Source organism: Pygoscelis adeliae, unplaced genomic scaffold, assembly GCF_000699105.1.
Source record: "Pygoscelis adeliae isolate BGI_AS28 unplaced genomic scaffold, ASM69910v1 Scaffold38, whole genome shotgun sequence".
Lineage (NCBI taxonomy): Eukaryota > Metazoa > Chordata > Aves > Sphenisciformes > Spheniscidae > Pygoscelis > Pygoscelis adeliae.
Genome location: NW_008825614.1, coordinates 16,674,182 through 16,695,576, shown reverse-complemented (window position 1 = coordinate 16,695,576; position 21,395 = coordinate 16,674,182). Strand labels below are relative to the sequence as shown.

The window sequence follows — 21,395 nt, the reverse complement described above, 5'->3', positions numbered from 1 at the left end:
TCAACCAAGTGAAAAAACCTTGAGCACAGCCATGTAAGACAATGCAAAACTTACTTGAAGCATGACTTCATTCTGCCCTGACTTGCCAAATTATTTTGTTTTTCTTTCAAGTAGCAAAAGACAATCTCTGGCCCCTAGATTTAAATGTATCCAGAACTGAACTAGAGCAAAAAGTTCTTCTGAATCTGTTGCATCAAAGCACGTTTAACACAGATGAGATTTCTGAAGGAGCTAAATCCCCCCCAGTTTTAAACCCTCTTTGTTGTTTACTTACATTTGTACCTTTGAACCCCTTGTTTGTTGGTACAAGCACGGTAAATGGTCCCAGAGTACTCAGCGGCCATTCATAGACGTTTTCTTATAAGGAGAAAGGGGAAAAAAAAAAAGTTTAAATGTGTATTGAAGAGCTCATTGGAGGAAGGGACTGTGTAATCTGTGCCAGGTATGCAAGGGCAGAATGAGAACGAACACTATCTGTATTAAATCTGTAATTTAAGATTCTAAAATCCAAGTTGTTGAAAGGCGAGAGGCAGATGGGATGTGAAATCCAGGTGCTGCTGCATATTTGACACAGGATAAGGCAAAACATTCAGAACACTTCTGGCACCCCGGATTCCGTGGCATGCAGACCAGGGTGATGGACATGAAAACAGTGTTTCTTTGGAGATGTGTCTTTACAGAAAGACAACCTCCTGCTTTAAATCAATTCAGTCTTCATGGGGTGAGGGATATGCTGCTGCTAACCTGCTGGTAGTGCAAATATCAGCAAACACATAGCTGGTAATAAAAGCTGATGCACTGAAAGTTAATTAAAATTAATTTGCTACCCAGATGGTTTTTCTGTTTCCAAGACAGCAGTATGAGACCGCTGATTCTGTAGCTGAAGGCATTAAATATTTCTAATATTCAGCTCTTTTTCCAGAGGTTTAAAATCAGAACTAAGCCCATCTTTACAGTTGCTACAGGTATGTCATATCAGAGAATATACCTCAAAATTAACATGCTGTCTTACAAAACAATGTGGACTATTCTGTGTATTCTTAGTTTTTGAAAGACAATGTGGAGTGAATGTATTGTAAAGTAACCTGTGCAGTTAATGTGTCTTTGTAGCTTCTGGCTAGTAAATCAAATGGCACATTTATGTCCAAAACTTAACCAAAGAACATAAAATCTGGATTATTGTTAACAAATGGTGGCACCCAGCATGTCAGGCACTTTTCAGACACGTAAGGAGAAACACACAGAGAAACTGCAACTGAGCTCTCAGTGCTAAGGCAATGGGTTTTGGTCTTCAGTGCTGAATGTGATGGTCACTGCCAGGCTTTGTCCTTGGCTGGGTATGGGGGATTCTTACTCCGTTCTGGTCAGGAATTCGGGATCTTTATTTTAATTGGTGGGCTCAGTGAAAAGAACCAAGCAAATCATATTAAACAGGAGGAAATTTTTCATATTTACAAATTTAACTTGAAGATCCAGCTTGCTTCTAGCAGTGTTTGTTCATAGCTCACATTTGTGGCCATGCAACAGAAGCTGATAAAGACAGTTACACTGTTCTTTTCATGAGGTGGCTGCAGTAACTGTGAAAGGCTGGAAGCTGTGATCCCTGACAGGGTCTCACAGCTGCAGACAATTTGGAAACCTGGAGACCCCCCAGTTGTGGCCGAGTTGCTCTGGTGGGGGTCCTGAGGGTGATGGAGACCATGGATGGGATCAGACTCTTCCCCTTGCCTCTCTCCTCTTTCCTGGTGAAAGCAATGCCACTGCTGACGGCTGGGGACTGGGGAACAGGGACACAGCTGGGAATCCTGATGTTTTTGGTGGACTTCTGTGTGTCGTTCTAGATCAAATCTCACTTATCCAAATCAATGGGGGCAGGGAGGGAGAGGAAGTGGGATGATCCCACTTATCCCACTATGGGGCAAAACCCACTGGTGATACCAAATGATGTGTGAGGGGTTGTGGGAATGTGCTTAGCACTTCTGCTTGGAAATTCTTGCAGTTGCATGGCATGGTGAGCAAAGGCAGCTTGAGGCAGTCAGAGGGAATCTGTGGTGAGTAGCGTGCGTGCTGTGTCATGCTGTTAGCGGCACCTTCCTGCAGTGGGGAGCACTGGGGGAAGACAGGGCAAGATCAACCCACCCAGCAGGAGCTGACCCTGCTTGCGTGTGGTCACTTACCCATGAGAGATAAGGCAGATGTCAGCTTGCCTTGCCACCGTCCTCCCACTTCGGCGTTCAGGTCCCGGAGGCGGTCCATGATGTTTCCATAGCACACAAACCCGTTCCCCACGGAGCCCCCCTGGCACGTACACCTGTGAAGGGATGGTCATTTTAGCTGTGGGCTGATGCCTTGTGGTTTCAGTGAGGCTCTAGCTAAACCTGCTCCAGGGGTTACTTAATTGCTTCTCTGAAGGCATTTTCAGGAAGCACCAATGCGTTTTAGCACCTTTGCTTCTGTATGCTGTAAAGTACATCAGTGTGTAGGGCAGCCTGGTGGCTGCTTGCCTGACGCGATGTCCTTCTGCCAGCCGGGCCAGGGGGCAACGGTGTCTGTCTTGCAGGGCCTCTTTGAATGGGGGCTATGTGACGCCCCTGGCTGCGGTGCAGCCTCTGGTCCCCAAATGTTGTGGTTGCTGGAGCCCAGAAAGCCACTGAGTCTGCCTGCCTGTGGGCGAGGAGAGGCTACGGCATAAATGTGTGGGGTGCCACCCTTGCGGCGGGGAGGCGGTTGTGTGAAGCCCCCACTTACTACGTGGGACTTGGCAGGATTAGTGGTAGTTATGTATGAAGGGGGTGACGGCAGCTCATCAATCCTTGTGATAGCTGTATGGGACTGGTAGGAAAAGGCCGGCAGGGATGTCAGTCCTTTCAACAAAGCAAAGTGGTTGGTTGTTATCCTGCCCTTTAAGTAACGCAACCGTTTTGTGCAATGGTACTTGTACCTTAACATTATCTTTTTTCCTGAAGCTGCTGAAGCATGAAATCTCATGCTTTTTCAGATGTATGCTTTATGCTGCTGCTGTCTCTGCACTGGAAATAGCTTCTCATCTGTAACACCCTGGCTGTCCCCTGCGGGACTCCAGCCTGTGAGAGGTGTCAGTGATGTACGGTTGACCCAGTCCTACCTATGTCCAAAGCAGGCTCAGGTCGTGGTGCCCATGAGAGTGACAGGCAATGCCTCGAGATGGGCTCAGTGTCCTCACTGCCTTGGGATGGGCTGCATAGCGTGTAGAAGTAGTGTGTTGCAGCCAAGGCAAAATCTAAAGGAAATTTATGGAAGAACAACCCCAAGTGTCAGTCTGACATTTTCTGCCCTATGAGGGAGGGAACATGCGTCATGAAAACTGAATCTTATGGCCGTGAAAGACCTCAGCATTGCAGGAGAGGTGGGGAAGAAATTGTTGGTTGTTAAGGTGATTGACACGTGCCTGCTATTAGGTGCTGATGGGTACAAATGGTTGTGAGTTTCAAAGAGCTGCTAGGACTTGTATGTGCCTTGACCTTGTGTCAGCCTGTCTATTCACCAGGAGAGGTCGTTAGTATTTTCTAAAAAATCTGGACTCTTTAAGCCTGCCTCAATGTGAGGGGCCATCGATGCCTGCTGGTTTTGCCAATCTCAGCTCTTTCTGTTGCAGCCTTCAGAAAATCAGCCCCTGCTTGGCTGCTCCTGGGAGACTGGCTGGTGGTGTCAGCTCAGTCATTTACTGCTAAAATTAAAGCAGGTGCTTGTCAACACGTAGCATGCACAGAAAGAAACCCTAACTATATTTAGGGGGCTAAATAACTATATGGTATGTGTGGCAGACATTGGCTTTTAATAGTGACTTTCCTAATTAAGTCTCCAGCATGTTCAGTATTCGTATAAGCCCTATCCATAATGATTCATCTCTCCGGATATTTTTTCTAAAGGCATCATTAGAGAAGGAACATTACTCCACACAAGCAAAAGATGTTCTTTATATAACGAATGACCTAATCATTTGCATGTGCTGGTTGTTACAAACACACATCTGCCACTCACACCCCACAGTAGTATCAACCTGATGCCAAATCATCTCCTGTTTCCCACGTATGGTCTCTACCATAGCTGTTTCTCTGGTGATAGCAATATTTGAAAATCCCCACAGTCCCTGCAGTCTGGGGGGCTGCATATAGACACAGAGGGGTGCTGGGATTTTGGCCAAGAGGCTCAAACTTTGACTTCTTCTGGTCCTAGGTAAAAATAGCAGTCTAAAAGCATCTTAAATTTTTAGGATGTGATTCTGATGGTGAACCCTCTTCTTTTTAAAGGGATCTCTTGGGCAGAGGGTATGACTGTGGAGTCCAGATGAAGGGTTTAGGGCTGGGAGAGAGGAGCAGCTCCTCGTTGGGAGCTGACCCCTTTCTTCTGACGGGGTAAATATTGCTGTATCGATGTACATAGCCCCCTTCACTTCTGAGCAGAGAAGAGGCTTCAAAGGAGCTGAGGAATAGTTTAGTAGAAAAAAGAAACTACCCTTGAAATATTGCACAAATCAGATCAAGGTTTCAAAATAAACCTCTCCTCTCTTTTTCAGCAAATAGCCATAAAGAAGCAGGTGGTTAAACATAGTAATTTTTTTGCCTATCATTTCCAGGGGCACAGTGAACTGCAGAAATACCCATGTAGTTCGAAATTTCTTTTCTGAGGACAATATTGCTTATAACTGAGTGGGCGTCCAGTAACATGCTTTGGATTTGACTGCCAAAGGAAAGCATTTAGCAATTACAGATTAGCACCTATGGCATGGAATTGAACCCTTCAACCTGTCTGTCCCCTCACCCCTTCTGATGGAGTAATTTACTCTGTGTGGCCAGGCTCGGGAAGGACCAGCTGGGTGACTAACTAGATTAGTTTTGTTTTAGCTTTGTCTGGAGGATCTGGTTTGCAACTCATACTGCACGTGGCTTTATTGGTTTTGCTTTGAATGCACAGTGTACTGTACGGGCTGACTGTTTCTAAAGAGGAACAGCTTTAAAACAAACCCTGCCAGACTATTTAAACTTAGTTGTCTGATGTTTTCATGATATGCTGCATGGACAGTATAGGCAGGACTGAAAAAGATGGGAATTGTCACTACTTAGCTTACCCAGGAGTGGAAAGAGAATTGTATCTCTCTAGAAAAGGGGAGCTCAGCTTTCTGTCTCCATTTTACCTGAAACTTGTATAATAGAGTTTTGGTTTATGAAGCTACTAATTTCTACATTGAAGACACAGTCAGAGTAAAAATAAGAGTGAGGTTAAAAGAGAAAATAATTGAGTTTAGCTGAGGGAAAGCTAGTTCTGCTCGGAAACCAGAGAGGTTGTGGTCTAATATGCAGCATAATTCTGCATCAGTTGAAGCTTTGTAGCTTCTGGGCAAGGCTGAACATAATTACTGTGCTGAAGCAACGCCATGGAAAGTGTCAGCAGTCACTCAGGAAAGATCTTTATAGGAACAGAACACAGAGACAATCTTCATTTTCCAGGAGGTTGTTATGTTCACAAACTAAATGTTTGTCTTTTCTACATCTTTGTCTGTATAAGAGATTTATTCCTGTACAAATAATTTGATTCTGGAGAAAGTAGAAGTGACTCTATATGGGGGAAGCTAACAGCACAACTGCGTCTTTAATAAAAACAAAACCAAAAACAAAAGAAAGGAAGCAACGCAGGCTTGTGGCCTCTGTTACAGCTTTGTGTTTTAGGAGAAGTAAAAAAACCCACCAAAACAAGCCCTCCCAAATACATTTAAAATTTGGGATGCAGCCAAAATACAGTGTCTGTCACTTATCAGAAACAATTTACTGTGCCCACATTTACCAATCAATGTTTTTCTTTGCAAAGTTCCTCTTTCATAAATGGATTTTCCTTAGTTGGAAACTATTCAGTATAGTTTCAATTTTTTTCCAGATAGATAGTTTTAGTTTGATTGGAACCCCACTCCTTTCTTCTGTATTTGTTTTTGCCATTAAAGGTCACTGAATGAATGATGTGCAAAGCATTTGGATTGCTTGTTTCCCCCCCCCAGTCATAAATTTTCAGTTTTCCCATTCTGAAATTCTGAAAACTTCCTCAGCTGTTGAAAATTGAGTTGCAACAGTGAAACGGTGACAAATTAGGAAAGAAAGGTCCTGATTTACGTGATGTGGAATTTTATTTTAATTTTCAACTCATGTTGTCCATTACAGTACGATACTATACTAAGTATAGTATAAGTATGTACTAAGTGCAGTTTGAGTAGTATAGTATGCTCTAGAAATGAACTAGGGGATATTCTAGATAAACTTGTTTGAAATGCACAAGAGCTTACACAAAAGTGATGTTGATATTACACTGTAAGAGAAAGCTGCATGATGAAGCAAGAACTGGTAGTAAGAATACTCTCCCGAGTGAACGTTTTCTATCTATATAGATCTGTATGATAAATAATTCGTTCCCAACTTACAACTAATGGCCTGTCTTGTCTTTCACACTCAAACTCTCAGCTCCTGAAAACTAACATTTCAGGGTACCCAGTACTAGCCACTACTGGGCTATAGAAACATGTAATCCAAATTGTTTGGTTTAAGATAGCTTTGTTAAGTGTAGTGTTAAAACTGACTTTCCTCCTAACATCTGTAGCAAATTTCTGTACAGGAAAACAAACTCTGCCAGAGGTTTTGCAGTTTCCCATGTGCTTGTCTCGAGGTTTTGAGGAATTCGCCGAGGTTGGTGTTGCTTTCACAGCATGGGGGTCAGATTCCCTACTATTAGTATACTAAAAAAATCCAGGGCTCCAGCCCTGTCCCATGATAATTAATGCTGATTAATTTTTAGCATGCTGCTTGGCGTGTTTCTGGCCCACACCAAGTAGCATTTTCTCACCCAGTGCCCAGGCACAGCTGAAGGGATAGCATGTGCCAGGGACCTCTGCCAAGAGGCAGTTACTCTGTTTTGGAAGAAGAAGAGACTTCAGCTGTGAGCCAGACCATGCTGCTTGCCCTGAGGAACAGAGAAGGGTCTTGGTCCTTTTTATTTACTAGTGTAGAAATGACCTCTGAGTGCTATAAAAATAAAACTTAGTAGGTATTAGCAATTGGACTGATGAAATCAAACACTATACTAATTGGTTGACCCTAACCCCATTAAATCTTGTAATTTGTCCTTGATAAAGAAACGATTAATAATAACTTCAGGAGGTGTTCATCCACCGGATCTGTTTTAGCAGCCTGTTTACTAGGGGGAGGAGGGAGAAACTGGGTGAAAGCTTTAATAAGCAAAAAGACTCACGTAAACTGTCCTGGTGCAACCATTGAGCATTTAGCTTTTTTATGGCAGGTGTTGTTTGTTTCACAGATGTCCATCATGCTGCATCCTTTCCCAGGTACAAAGTTTGTGTAATGCTGCTTGCATTCACAATGGGACTATCAGAAGGATGGGAGAGGGGAGAGAAAAATTAGACATGCACAAATTGTGAATTTCAGCATACTTTCTGGAACTAGGGTCTAAAGACAGTGAGCTTCCAAAGCCTTAGTTAATCACCTGGTGAGTTCAGATGCAAATATAAAGCTTATCCATATTTATACAACTCCCTTCTAGGTTTCTATCCACTCCAAAAAACTACTGACTCTCAGATAAATTTCCTTCAGGTAAAGCCATCTAGATTCACTTCTGTGACCAGAGAACATTTAAAATGAGTGTGGGTAGGTCAGATTTTTTACCTCTGTTCCCACAGCCCTCTGCCTCCCAAAACGAGTGCCAATGCATATTATGAACAAGGAAGGCATATCAGCACTTATATGAACGTGAACTGTAGGACAACCTTGGATGGCTGACTCCCTTTTCGGCTCTTCAGGGTGTCCAGGCAAAGCAGGCGTGGTCTTCTGAAGTTTTGCTTTCTCGGTAGCAGGAGTTTTACACAGGGAAACCTGAGCCAGTTCCCGACAGCAGCCTTTATATGGTGCCTCTCATTGGTAGTCCTCAAAGACCCAGATTACTTCTTTCCTAAATACATTCACTGTAGGCATTTATCTGTGGTACCTGTGTAAGGAGCCTACTGTTCCTACAAGCCCCCTGTGGTCAGAAAGAGAAAATTTAACTGGGAGAAGCTTCATTTCAGTGCCTTCATTTTTTGGGGGGGCAAATCTGAGCCAAAATATTCTAGGAAAAAGAACGCTATTGCCATTCCCATTTTCAGAGGGGAAAGCACCACATAGATGCATAGAGAGGGAGGTAAAGGGGCTGGCTCCTTATGCCAAAGCTAGGAGTAGAGCTTGGCCTCCCTGAGGCCTGTTCCTGTACCCTCATGGCTGCTTTTCAGAGAGGAAGCATTATTCCTTCCTAGGCAGTTGACATAGGAAATGTCTGGGGCACCCGTTCAACACTAACCTTTCCTGGACCATCATATATGCAAATGGTGGACTGTGCAGGGCAATTCCCATATGTTGCTTGGCAGGGGTCTATGGGTAAGCAGACTTGACCATCCCCTCTGTAACCTTCTCGACAGGTACATTTGTGCCGATTTGGTCCGAGGTAAATGCAGTCGGCATTAGGATCGCAGACCTCTTTGGAGCATGGGTTGATAGCTTGTGAAAAAAGAAGTGAAGTAAATGAATTATTGCCCACAGTTCTGAAATTGAAGATGAGGATTTGCCAGAGCACCTCCATACCAAACAAAGCCCGGGTAGACTAAACTTCTCATAACAACCAAGTCTGAAGTATTGTGGCGGCATAAAGACAGAAGGGAGGAGTGTGTTTATACTAATGTAGCAACCAACTTTGCTTTTGAACAGAAATGATCTCTTAACTTGGCAAATTGAGTTATAAACAGACTAAAACACGTAATGTACTCATTAAAATATCACAACTATTTCCCTGTTCTCTGGTGGATTTTAACCAGAGAAGGTCAGGTAGGTGATACAAGGTCTGTACAAGCTTTAAGCACGTGTTAGATCAGCTGGAAAGTATTTCTCAATACAATAGGCCTTCGCTGTTTTCTTTCCGGTAATTAAACAATATAATGTCATCCATTCAGCTATATGGAAAACTGGCCAGCAGGTGCTTTAGTCGAGTCTTCCACACTGCTGTAATTTCAGGACTGGACTGGAATGTCACTAGTTATTTCCATGAGCCCTTTTTTTCAAGGCAATGGCATTGTTTGTCCTTGTTCATAGTCCAGCAGTGCTTGGAGAACACCTTCTCACACCTTTGTGTCCAGCTTAGGATATGCTCAAGCACACACTGTACCTAGAAGGTGGCAGGCCCTGGACTTACCTAAAAGGTGGTGCTGCTCACTGTCTTCCCCTCTCCTCCTCCCTTTCTTCCCCCTCAGCTGGGACTGAGAGAGTTGGCAAAGCTCAGCTTCACTCTTTCAAGTCTTCTCTTCTGTTCCAGTGTGAAATCACGCATGTACACACATATTCACATGCTCAAATCGACCATAAGCAATGCCACCTCCAGAGTCTGCGCCAGCCACTGATATCCTCACTTACGTACTTAGCTGTGCTGGAGCTGCTTGTCCTCTACTTCCCAGCCAGTCAAATGTAAAAGACACTGGCTTAAGCCACAGATGACCCCAGCATCTAAAGGCCCTGGGACAGAGGAGCAACATCCACACAGACTGCATGAATACAAAACCCAAGAGAGGTAGGGGTACTAGCATCCTTCTTCTCTGCTGGTTGCTGCAATTTCTTTGTCCCTCACTTGTCTATGCTGCCTACTGGGAGAATGTCACATTCCCTGAGGAGTGACTTTCTGATGTCTTGCTCTTGGATGGTGTTCAAGCCTATTCAGAGAGGATGACACCATAGTTAGGACCAAGAGGACTGAATGTTAATAATCCCAGACAGGATAAGAAGTATTGTATTTGTGGCCTGATCCAAGCCAACATTTACTAAAATAGTGCGTCCAGCATCAGATACAACCATTTTCTTCATTGCAATTGGTTTAGAAGGAAAGAGCTGGTGATGTAAGACATAATGTAAGTAGAGGAAAGAAAATCTGGACTCTTGTAATATAGTTAAATTTGAACATTCAATGGCAAGTTGAGGAGTCTATAAAGACAACTTTAAGGTAGACTTTTACCTCTAGCTGAGACACTACTAGCTTTGTTTCATGAAAAATAGGAAAGCTAAAATGATCTTTACTTGGCTGTAGAGTTTATGCTTAGTGATGAAGCTGAGCCGCCACATGATGGATATTCAATAAACATAAGACCTTGGTTGCTGTTGTTGATTTTTGTGGAAGCAAACGGTGAGGTTGAGCTTTAGCAAGTAGAGGGACGTGACAGGAATGGATTTGTAAGCACTGATGACCCAGTATCCACATTATGTATTTCAAGGGGGTTTACTAGCTTTAGTCTGGTTGCATGGACTGAAGCTTGTTAGCAATTGGACTGATGTGCTTCTGAAGCGTATTCTAGGGTTTAGTTTCATCCTGAAGGAATCTAGTTTGTGCACATGAGACTGCTTTGGGATATGAACCCAAGAACAATTAGATGGTGAGATTTGGTTCAAAAGCACACTCAGTATCTGAACTATAATACCAATGATGTCATATACAAAGAACTCAGTGGACATGAAAATTACTCACGTTCACATTGTGTACCATCCCCATGGTAGTTGGGCAGACACGAGCATTGCAGTTGTCTTCCATCCTCGCTTGAGGGAGTGCATCTGGAGTTTGCAGGGCACCGCAAGGCCTCGCATTCAGCTATCGCTGAGGGACAGAGTGCGACAGGTTAAGCTGTGTCTGCACACTGTGCCAGGAGGCATTGCGTTCTGCAGTATACTAGTTCAAAGTACGCCTGATCTAGGGACCGTTGATCCTATTGCTGACATAATTTTTGGGGCGATTGAAGTGATGATGGTTATGGGAGCTCGCACACAGGGTTTGAGGTTCAGTGTATGTTTGGTTGCTCTAGAGTGGCTAACCTGAAACTAATTTTACGTTCGTCCTCGCCAATTCTAACTCTATCAGAGCTGTTGAATATATCTTATATAGAAAACAATCCACTTACGCTGATCACAGCTGAGCCCTTTGTATCCAGACAAGCAAGCGCATCTTCCATCCCCTGTAATTCCACTATTGCATACTCCATGAACGCAGTCGCAAACTATATGGAGAGATGGATTGGCTTTACTGAATAATAATGGTGTTCAGAAAGACATCGTTAGCAGTACCCATAGCAAATAGTGTCCTGGCCAACAACTTTGGCCAAACCAAGCTTTGACCTGAGTTCCTGAATTTATAGGCTTCCATTAATGAGAAGATCAATACTCATAGTTGCACACATCGGTAAATAACATACTGTATTTGCAGGCTGTTAATAGCCTGGAGCCTGAAAATCTTCGGGACACACGCTATAAACACCAAACTGACTAGTTGCTAATACCATAAAACTTGTAAAATTGGACATACAGTCTTAAGCCAAAATTGAATATAATGTGTAACAGAGACCATTTTCATAACTGTTAACAAATTGCTTATTTTTGCTTCAATTCTCTTTGCCTCTCTCAAAGACCTCCAGAAGAGATGAGTTTTGCAACTTTTTTTTTCCCCTAAACAGAATTTATTTAGTTAAAAGAATAATTAATCACTGTGTAGGTCTCAGGCTTTTTTCTGGTCCTGTTCCTATATTCTGTCATTTCTGGTTATAAACCTTGTGACAATATATGCACAAGATGCTGTATTCAGAGTCCAGGCAACTATGAGACCCTTTTATAAGTGGCTTTTGAAGCCTTAAGTATAAAGCTTTATAGCTGTAACTGTTTCAATTATGGTAATGATGCTTTTTAAAAAGGCCTTTTACAGTTACACTTGGAAAAGTCTCTAAGATGTGCAGAGTTGTAATTGTGACCTTATGTTTAAGCTGCAGTGGTGTAGCGTATCCTCTTCCCTTCACAAACGTATCCTGTGTTCATGCAAATCACCTACACTAATTAATTAGTAACATTCTACCTACGTTAGTAGTCCTAATATAAAAACTAGAAATGTCTAAGGTATTGCTGAAAAGCAGCGAGTCACAAATGCACGGTGTTTATAGGTGCTTAGAAAACTTGGAGGAGCTCAAATATCTGAAAGCTGAAGTGTAAAATGTTGCTTAAATTAATATGCTGTTGAGTCCTCTGGTAGCTTCTTGGAAAATAATTACATTTACGATATTGAATTCATTCAAGTACCCTATTTGCATGAAAATGTTGGCTCAGTTACATTTCTGTGTATCAACACTGGCATCCAGTGGACAGCTGGTGGAAAAAGGGCCTTTGGGTCAGAAGTGGTGTAGGATTACTGTAGAAAGGCCAACACAGATCATTTAAAGTGAGGCCATTTGTGACTCTTTTTAGAAGTAACTTTATGTAGAACTTGAGGGAATAAGAAGAGTTTTACTTAGAGATAAACAACTATTACCACTCAAGAAAGAGACGTTTCTTAATATTTTTTTTTCAGGTGGTTTTCTGATGTGTCTGTTTAATGCTTGGCAGGGGTCAGGAAGGTAAATAAAATACTAGAAATCATTAAGAAACAGGCAAAACTGGAGAATATTATACAAATATATACACTTGTGATACATATACATTTTAAATAGTGCACATAGCTCTGATCCCTCCCTCAATGTCCCGCTTCTCCTAATAGAAGTATGGCCAACCAATGGAATGATCTACCAGCCAAAACCCCAAACTAAACCAAATTCATCCTTTGTCACACTTTTCACTAAATTATGGAGCTCGGTGGCACAGACTAGTATGGAGAGCAAAAGCAGAACTGGACTCAGAGGTAAGGTAGATAATTTATGCAGGATGGATCCAGCAGGAGCCTTAAAACACTACAGTTTGAATGCAGTCTCTGGCTGCTTGTACTCTTTCTCTAGATATCAACTATTGGCCTCCAATATGGGATGCTAGGCTAGAAGGACTTTTGGCCTGATTCAAAATGGCATTTTTTGACTCAGAGATTCTGATTTCAATACCACATGAGTATTTCATGCCTTAATACAGATGCTCCAGTTTGTAGATGTATTTAAAAAACATACCAAAACACTGTAAGCCACTATAAATTATGCATTTGATATGTTCCCACCCAATATTTTAAGTACCATAACAACCTCCTGTATTTAGATCAAATAAATGCAAATCCATAATTTAGGGTGAAAAGTGGGTAACATGATAACTGGCTAACAGGGAGGCATACCTGCAGGAACACACAGATGATTCTAATCCCTAATTTATCTGACTGTTGGCTATAACAAAGTTATTCAAGATAAGATTAAGATATTTCTGTAGCGCTACACTGAGAGTGTTCTCTGTACAGTCCTGAGCTGAATCCGGCCCCACTGTGAATGAGGAATTGAGCAGCTGCCTGTTTTCTTTCCCTGTTGTGTTCCCTGAAGCAGACAGCAGCTCTTGATGGGAAACCCTTAGACGCCCTACCCATTTCACTGGGATTTCGTGGTGTCTGAATACAGCTTTCACTCACCTTCTTTTCCCCACTTCAATAAAGAAAGCTCAAACTTACCTGATGTGCAGTGAGGACCAAATAAAGTATCTTCAGCACATTTTTCACAGGCTGTCCCACCAAAGCCTTTCTGTGAATTACAGAATGGAAATCAAAGCTTAAGTTTCTCATCTATCTCTACACAGATAGATACATGCTTTGCAGCCTGAAAACAGCATCTTTAGCTGCCAAAAGAAAATAACGTGAACGGTTCATTCAGCAAATCAGAGATGACTACTGCAACCTAGAAAACATTGTCTTTTGAATGATTTTTTTCCTCTCTTTTTTTTTAATTTTAAATTTTTAGCTCTTACACTTCAAATCAAATCAGATGTTCTGAATATCAAGTTAAAAATAAAGAACAGTAATCAAGCTTAATGCCCAAATAATTCTTACAATTGTTAGGTTGTATTTCCTGACTGCTTCTCACTCTGTCTTTTTTCGTGTCCCCAGATGTTCTTCTGATGTAATGGAAAGATTAACCAGTAGAGGGGGAGGTAGAATAGTTTCATTTGAGTTGTTTTTTAAAAAATCTTTTTTGGCTGAAGTTATTAAGCACTGCACATTGCATTCTCAGCAAAGAAACATTATATTGAGAGTATTAGTCCTAAGTATAAGTCCTTTCTAATTAGGGCAAAAAGTCATAATTAATAGCATACTCTTAAAAACAGAGGAACTCAAACCACCTGCTTCAGGAAGACAAGATGGAAGAGCTCTTTAATAATATCACCGAAACATGCTCAAGTCTGTAGAAATAAGTGTGAAGATTAGTGCAAACCAAGCAAAAAATGAACTCCAAGCAGGTCATCTCTGCTATTTCTGAAATACTTTCCTTTAATGTATTTATACCACATAATATACATTCTTTCTTAGCCAAGCTTATATACTATTGTTATTTTTTTTCATTTAAAAGAAGGGATATACCTGACAGGTGCATGTTCCATCCCCATTTATACCCTGGGAGCAGTGTCCTCTCCTGTTGCATGGTGACGCAGCTCCTCCCGGACAGGCTAGAAATGACAACGTTAAAGCCATCAGTCAGCTCGCTCTGACCCTTATGCTCCCCTTGCGTATTAGGGGTGACGACCTCAGAGGCTGCAGGGTTTTGGACCAGACAGGGACCTCGAGTGACTGCTGCTATGTTGCAGCTGCCCGAATCTCTTCACTAGAATCTTGGCTTCAGTAGAGACCGTCATCCTCTTTAGTATGGGAACTTAAGCTAGTGACTGTAATCAATAGATTGTACAAAAACCAATTTTCTTATTCTAAAGTACCATATTGATTTTGCCCCTGCTGATGCACCTCTTCTATCTGCAGACACTCTAAACTGTTAACTTTTTTGATACAAGTGGAGTTTGCCTGACCACTACTTCTGTTTGTTAATACCACTCTAATTAATTGAAAATTTGCTGTCAGAATTATATTTGATGCTGAATTAGAGTTTAAATAAGCCTTTTTCTTTTCCCCGCAAATTGCCTCTGCTTTATGTGGAAAGTTTTTCATTTTCCCTGCTACCTCCCATAAGACTGTGATATTTGATTCAAATGATCTTGGCAATTGAAATCTGGGTATCTCATAACCCACTTCTGTCCAATGGGCTGTTGTCACTAGTAAAACTTGTGTGCCAATGATGTGCTACGGTCTTCAGATCCTCTGGTGCTAAAACCATGATTACAGGCAGTGGTACACCAGATGACACAGAGTCTGACCAAAAACCCCAGCCAGCAGGAGAGGCTAAGAAACAGTAACTGCATTTCCAAATCAAAATAGTTTAATTTTTCACTGAAATTTTTCAATATTCACATTTTTACTGAAAGGTTGCCTATAGGAAATACATATTTTTAGTCAGATTGTTCTGTCTTTTTTTTTCCCCTGTAGGGATATCCTTATTTTTTACAGTTGTGCAGCCCCTCCATGGAAATGATTTATTAACTTGTTCCATAAGCCCTTTCTTCCTGTAATTGGAATTCCCATTAGGAACCATAATCCTGATGCAGGTGGTATTCAAATGCAGCAAACTCGAACTGTCCTCACAGGTTCTCTGCTGTACCTTACTGGTAGATTTATTGCTTATAAAGAGCCTCAGTTTGTTGTGTGTGTGGTGAGATGGGCAGCATTGGATTTATGCTCTCACCGAGTAACTTAATCCTGTTTTAGAGTGTTTAAGTGATACGGAAGTTTTCATGAAAATGAATTTGATTTGGGCAGAGTGATGAGCAAATAAGTGGATGTGTATATGTATACACCTAATTTTAGTGAAGGCTTTGGCTTTATATCAATTTGTCAATATTTCTCAATTTATTCTTCAATGATGAGTCTGTGAGGTCTGTTGGATCTGAGTAAGCTTCTTGTGAAAAAAACAAGAAATTTAAAGATGAAAATTTTAGTGCAGTTTATTTCATACATGCTGGAATAAAAAGATTTATTAAGAGTTGAGATGAAATAACCAGAAATGACGTAAAGTAATAATTAAATATACTTTAATCTTTAAAGCGGCTTTTAGTGAGTTTTGTTTTCTGGCTACCATGTGATAGCTAAAGCTCATCTTTAGGACTGACACAGGTGCAAAGTCTTTAATATTTGCACTGAATGGAAACAATTTTAACTGCACTGATGCTTTTATTGAATGTGCAAAGGTAGAGAAATCACGAGAAAACTCAGTTTATGGTAGAAATTCTAGGAAAGCATACTTTAAAATTGCTGACAAAACAGTTTTTTTGCAGTTGATATTCATTACGCTTCCCCTTGTCTTCACTACCTCGTCTCTTGTTTTGATACCACCACCAAGGGACAGCTTTATCAGAAGTTTAGCAAATTACCATACCGTTGTATGAGTTTGGTCAGGCAGATAAAGCGCTTCCCCCGGCTGGCGGGGCTGCAGGAGGCGGTGCCGGCACACTGGAGTGATGCTGGCCCAGTCACCTGCCGCCAGCCCGGTACCGGGGAGGAGCGAGACCTTCACTGCTGTTGAAGGTGTTCTTCAAAAAGTAGTAAGAGATGTTTCTGCTTAGCTCTTACAGCTGTCAGAGGCCGAAGGCCTATTCTTTATACCTAGGCCAAAAGAGCTTAAATCTATCAGCTTTTTTGCCTCATAGAGTTTAAATCGGCACTTCCCAAGTGTTTTCAAATGCAGCCTCTTCTTGGATTACCCCTGCAGGCTGAAACAGCGGGTAGAACTTGTAAAGAAGATGTATTTTGGACATATAATTTGATAGAGTTAGGTTTATTATCTTTCCTCTTGGCTTTTTTATTTCCTTTTCACTTTTTTTTCTTTATTCTTACAATGCTTTCTACTCAGTTGCTCAGACCGCGCACCTTTCAGTTGCTACCCAGGCTTTTCTTTGGAGGCAGGCAAATACTGCCCGGAGTGGGAACCTGAGCCGGGGTAGGGAGTAGCTCCCGCTGAAGCCCATCAGTTACACACGTGGGGCATCTGAGCTCCACCAGCTTTGGCATCTGTGGTTGGATGATACTGGCAGTGTTAAAAGGTTGTGCTCGTTTCCCCTGGACCTTTTCCCCCCGGTACTTTTCCCTTTTTCCTTGATGCCTTTTTACAGAGGGATGGGTGTGCGGCTTGTTGGCTCGGGGCGCTTCATGGGGAGGGAAGGGGACAAAACATCTTTCATGCACACTGTGCGTTTTAGCGTGTGCTATCGTTTAAGGAAGTCAGAGTGCTATTTAAGACCTAATTTTGTCATTGCCATCAGATGCTAAATGTGAAGTAAACCCCTAGTCAGGGATTTTTCTCTGGCCTCAGGAAGGACTGGCTTTCCTCCAAACATTTCAAGGCGTGCCGTATGCTCTTAGAGAGATTGTGATAATGCAGAGAGCTATTTTCTTCCTCCAAATGACAGCAGAAACAATGCTGAGACCTTGGTTCTTTGCTTTTTGGGGCCAGGAAGTTTGTCCTAAGGAAGAGAGGGCTTCCTCGCCTCTGCAGCCTCCTGTGCAGTGCAGGCAGGGCTCCAGCTTGGGGGCAGCGAGCTCTGCCCCTCTCTAGAAACACCCATGGCCCTTGCGTGGCCTCCCAGAGCGCCCTGAAGTACGGGATGACAGTCACGTGTAGCATTGCCTTCCTCCTACCGGGCACTTAGGCTGCATTTGGTGGAAAAATGGTAAATCACCACACAAGTGGTTATCTTCCAAAGAAGACAGGACCACACACTACGCACTCAGCTATTCGCTTATCTTTTATATAGAAGTAGCTGTAAGTTGGGATTTGGCTATTTTACTTTAGTAGATAAATGACGGGTATTTAAATCATGGCTTGGGCCATGCTAAGATAATTTTTTTGTCTATTTTGTGGACAAAAGGGCTTCACAGATGTTGAACCAGACCTTTACCCCGTTATCTAAACCATTAACTGAAGGAGGAAATGCTCTGTCTGGGCAGGGAAACTTCCTCTGCGGGTCTTGATGCCCACCTCAGTAGCCTGAGGTTTGATGCACTTGTGGAGATGCTGAAAGGCTTTTCCTGAGGAAGGGGCAGCGGGAGGAGAGGCACTCCTGATTACCCCTGCTTCAGTAATGGCCTTTAGCATTTGCTGGAGGTCCAAAAAACTTGGAGGGAAAAACTGTTCCAAGATGAGCTGAAAGAAAAGACCCTCCTTGCATCAAAAAGTAAAGAACTAAAGAGATTTGGAAATATTTCAGACTCCGATGAGGGTATTTTTGACCTAAAATGATACATTTAAACTTGCGGTTTGAAAATTTTAATTTTTAAAATCTGTTGTGGGGATCCTCCCAAATGACAAGTCATTTTGCAGGCATTGACTGAAATGATTTGTTTTGAAAATCTCAAAACCAAGGGAGTTCCCTGAGTTTTTTTAAAATTTCTATGAATTTTTCTTTTTAAATGAAGCTTTGAATATGTGTTTCTCTCCAAATCCTATAAGTTTTAGCTGAAAACTGCTGTTTATTTCTACTCCTATAATGAGCTCTGAGGAGCAATCTTCTCATGGCAATAGTTTCTGAAAAGAAGAAAAACCACTGCTTTACTTCTACTCAAATTCTATCAAAAAAAAAAAAAAAAAGAGCTTACCCATGCAGTCTGGGCCCCAGTGTCCCTCGCAGCACTCAGGTTGTTCAAATTCCTTCATACAATGATGCCGACATCCCGGAAAAGAAAGTGTGTGTGTTTTAATTTCTAGATAATACCTGAGGAAAAGAAGTTGGAGCTGCTTAAAGTATTTAAAAGCCTCCTGTGGGTCAAAATGAAATTCTTAACTGCCTCTTCTCCTTTCAGTGTCAGACAAGAGCACTTTAAGCTTAGTTGTATTGATCTACCTTTTTTTCTTCATTGAAACATACATTGCACATCAAGGTCTAAAAAGATCCTCGGCGCTGTTTCTTTTGCATAGTATATGTATCTTTTTTTTTCATTTCTGCAACCTAAACACAGCAGTTTTCTTTAAGTTTTGATTTGAAATAGTATTTTAGAAATTATTTAATATCAAGGTTCTTTAAAAGCTAAGTAAGCTCAAAATAGTTACATTTTCCCTAAAATACCGCTTTTCTTTTTTTCTAATCTGAAAGGCAAGATTTCAAATTTGTTTTGAGATATTTCTTCCTGCCCTTCACCCCCCACACCTTCTCAATCCGGCAGTTTGAAAAATCTGTTATTTATATGACAATATATGATATGAATGATACATAAATATCATTTACATGATTATGTATTTATCATAGGATATTTATATATCATTCATATCAAGTATGCAGAATAAACAAGGAAGTGATTTTATGATACCACTCAAAAGAAAATCTGGTAGGCCATCGATAGCAATGTGTATTTTCCTCTTATGTCATTTGCTGCTTAACTTTAGGCTTAAAGTACTTTGAGTGAAGCCTGAGTTCTGGAGTTGGTGAAGAATAGAAATTGCATAGAATAGAGCATTTGTGATATGAATTAACATATCCTAATGAACGGAGAACAATGTTCATGGTGAAAAGCTCTGACAGAAGAGATACCTGCAATCTGGTATCCCAGTCCCATTGGTAATTTTGGTGTAACCAGCAGGGCACTGGGTTTCGAGGTTTAAAGAGCAAGGTACACATTCAGTTTTCATTCGAACGAGCAGCTTTTGATCACATTGCTTCTTCATCTGTAATAGGAGAAGATTAATTAAAAAGAAGGAAAAAGTTCTCTGAGTTGGTTTAACTCTGCCCCCAGTGGCATTGCTGAAAAGTGACAAATTTAACTCAGCTTCTCACTCAGACACAAGCTCTGTCCTGTTCAGCAGATCCCTGCTCTGGTTATAGACCACATATTAGGGCTTTACAGTAGTCTTGTCTGCACAAAATATGTCCGACCACTGCAGGATAAACCCTTCTAAATGTCATATTTCTCCTAAGAATGCTTTATCACAAATGCTAAGTTCAGCAGACTTAAAAGCCAGGTTACTGAGACAGCATCAGCCTACAGAGCGTTAATTCTGAAGTTGTCTCGCCAACCCAAAGCAGGATGGAGAAAGGCAAGTGCCTTCTCCATTCAACAGAAAAGCTAAACTTAAGGTGTGGAGGAAGTTGCTCGTGGCTCTGTGCACACAGACCACAGCACAAGCCTTTGTTCCTCTCAAAAGCGGGTTTCATATTGTCAGCAGCATCACATTGAACTAAAGGACTATGGCTGGTATTTTCAAATTGGTGTAAAAGAATGACGTCTAGCTTTGCATTCAAATCTGGTAGAAGTTATGGGCCTGACTCCACCAGAGCACACTGAGAAGAGCAGCATCCTCTTTTTTTACCTAGAGAAAACCACAGAAGAAACCAGCCCAGCTTGGGAAACCTGGCTGTAGTCCTCTAGCTCAAATGCCAAGGGCTCATGCCCTTTGCTGTGGAGGTCCCAGTTTCAAGAATGCAAATCTGACAAATGATTTGAGAAGGTGGCAAAAAGGAGAAAAGGCTTAGGGTGTTGTCACAGCAGTGTTATCCTTCCTTCAATGTTTGTGATAGCAGCACATCAGTAGTGAAGGTTGTGAGGATGTATCACAGACACTGATAAGGAGATTAAGTTGCATGAAGTCTGAGGGACTCCACTTGATAGTCATCACCCAGTTATAAGTACATTTCAACATCTATTTCGTTGTCAAATTTTAGTCTTTATAAATGTACTGTTGAAATCTGATTTGGATAACATTCAAGTATTTGGGTAGTGAAACCTCTTATTGTTGCGTAGATGCATTTCAGGCATCTTTGAAATAAAAATGAGACCTTTTTCCATATGTGGGTATAATGTGGATGCAGCTTGATCAGACATTTGGCAAAGCAACGGTGAACAGTGCCATGCTAGGAGGACTGAGCAGCCTCTCGGCAGAACCCGGTGCTGGTGGGGCACTGGATTGACCCATCTCTTTGGGCTTCAGGTCTAAGGTGGCTCCCACTAACTCAAACCAGAGCATCTCTGCACCTTGCTTCCCATCCAAAACCACCTCACGAGGCACCAACACGAGGGAGCTTGAACGCTTCAAGCCTTTCAAAACCCTGGTGCTCAGCACCAGTGCAGCCACCTTAACAGCCCATCATTAGTGAGAGACTCTGCATGCACCAGAGCAAGAACCAACACAGCACAAACGTGCAGTCTGGGCACCTTAACTCCTATGAGCATTTCCACCGAGTCAAATCACTACTGTTAATGTTGAAGAATCATAAACTCAGAGCTGTTGGCTGAGTTTTGAGTCTTTAACCAAGTATGCTACTTAAGCCCTGCTCCTTGCAGGTGCTCGGGGTAAGCCATTAAGAATCTGGATAAACTGCTGGGCTTGTAGGATATTAAGGTTCAGAAGTGAGAAAGCTGTTGGTAGGAGTAGCGGAAATGACCTCACTGCAGAAGCAGTCATCAAAAAGGCACCTCACAAAATTTCATTTTTGGAACAAGAAAATTCAAAGAGATTTTGAAAAGGTAAAATCTAAAAAAAAATAGGTTGT

General features: G+C 41.8%; 1 protein-coding gene across 1 annotated transcript in view; it reads right to left on the bottom strand.

Annotated features, from left to right (window-relative positions):
* The window catches only part of STAB2 (stabilin 2), an 87,486-nt gene that overhangs the window by 62,485 nt on the left and 3,606 nt on the right, over positions 1-21,395 (bottom strand). The window contains 10 exon segments of the mRNA XM_009333055.1: positions 275-357; positions 2,178-2,311; positions 7,270-7,403; positions 8,368-8,564; positions 10,570-10,695; positions 10,997-11,092; positions 13,492-13,561; positions 14,395-14,480; positions 18,511-18,626; positions 19,440-19,573. Coding sequence (XP_009331330.1) covers positions 275-357; positions 2,178-2,311; positions 7,270-7,403; positions 8,368-8,564; positions 10,570-10,695; positions 10,997-11,092; positions 13,492-13,561; positions 14,395-14,480; positions 18,511-18,626; positions 19,440-19,573 — 1,176 coding nt within the window.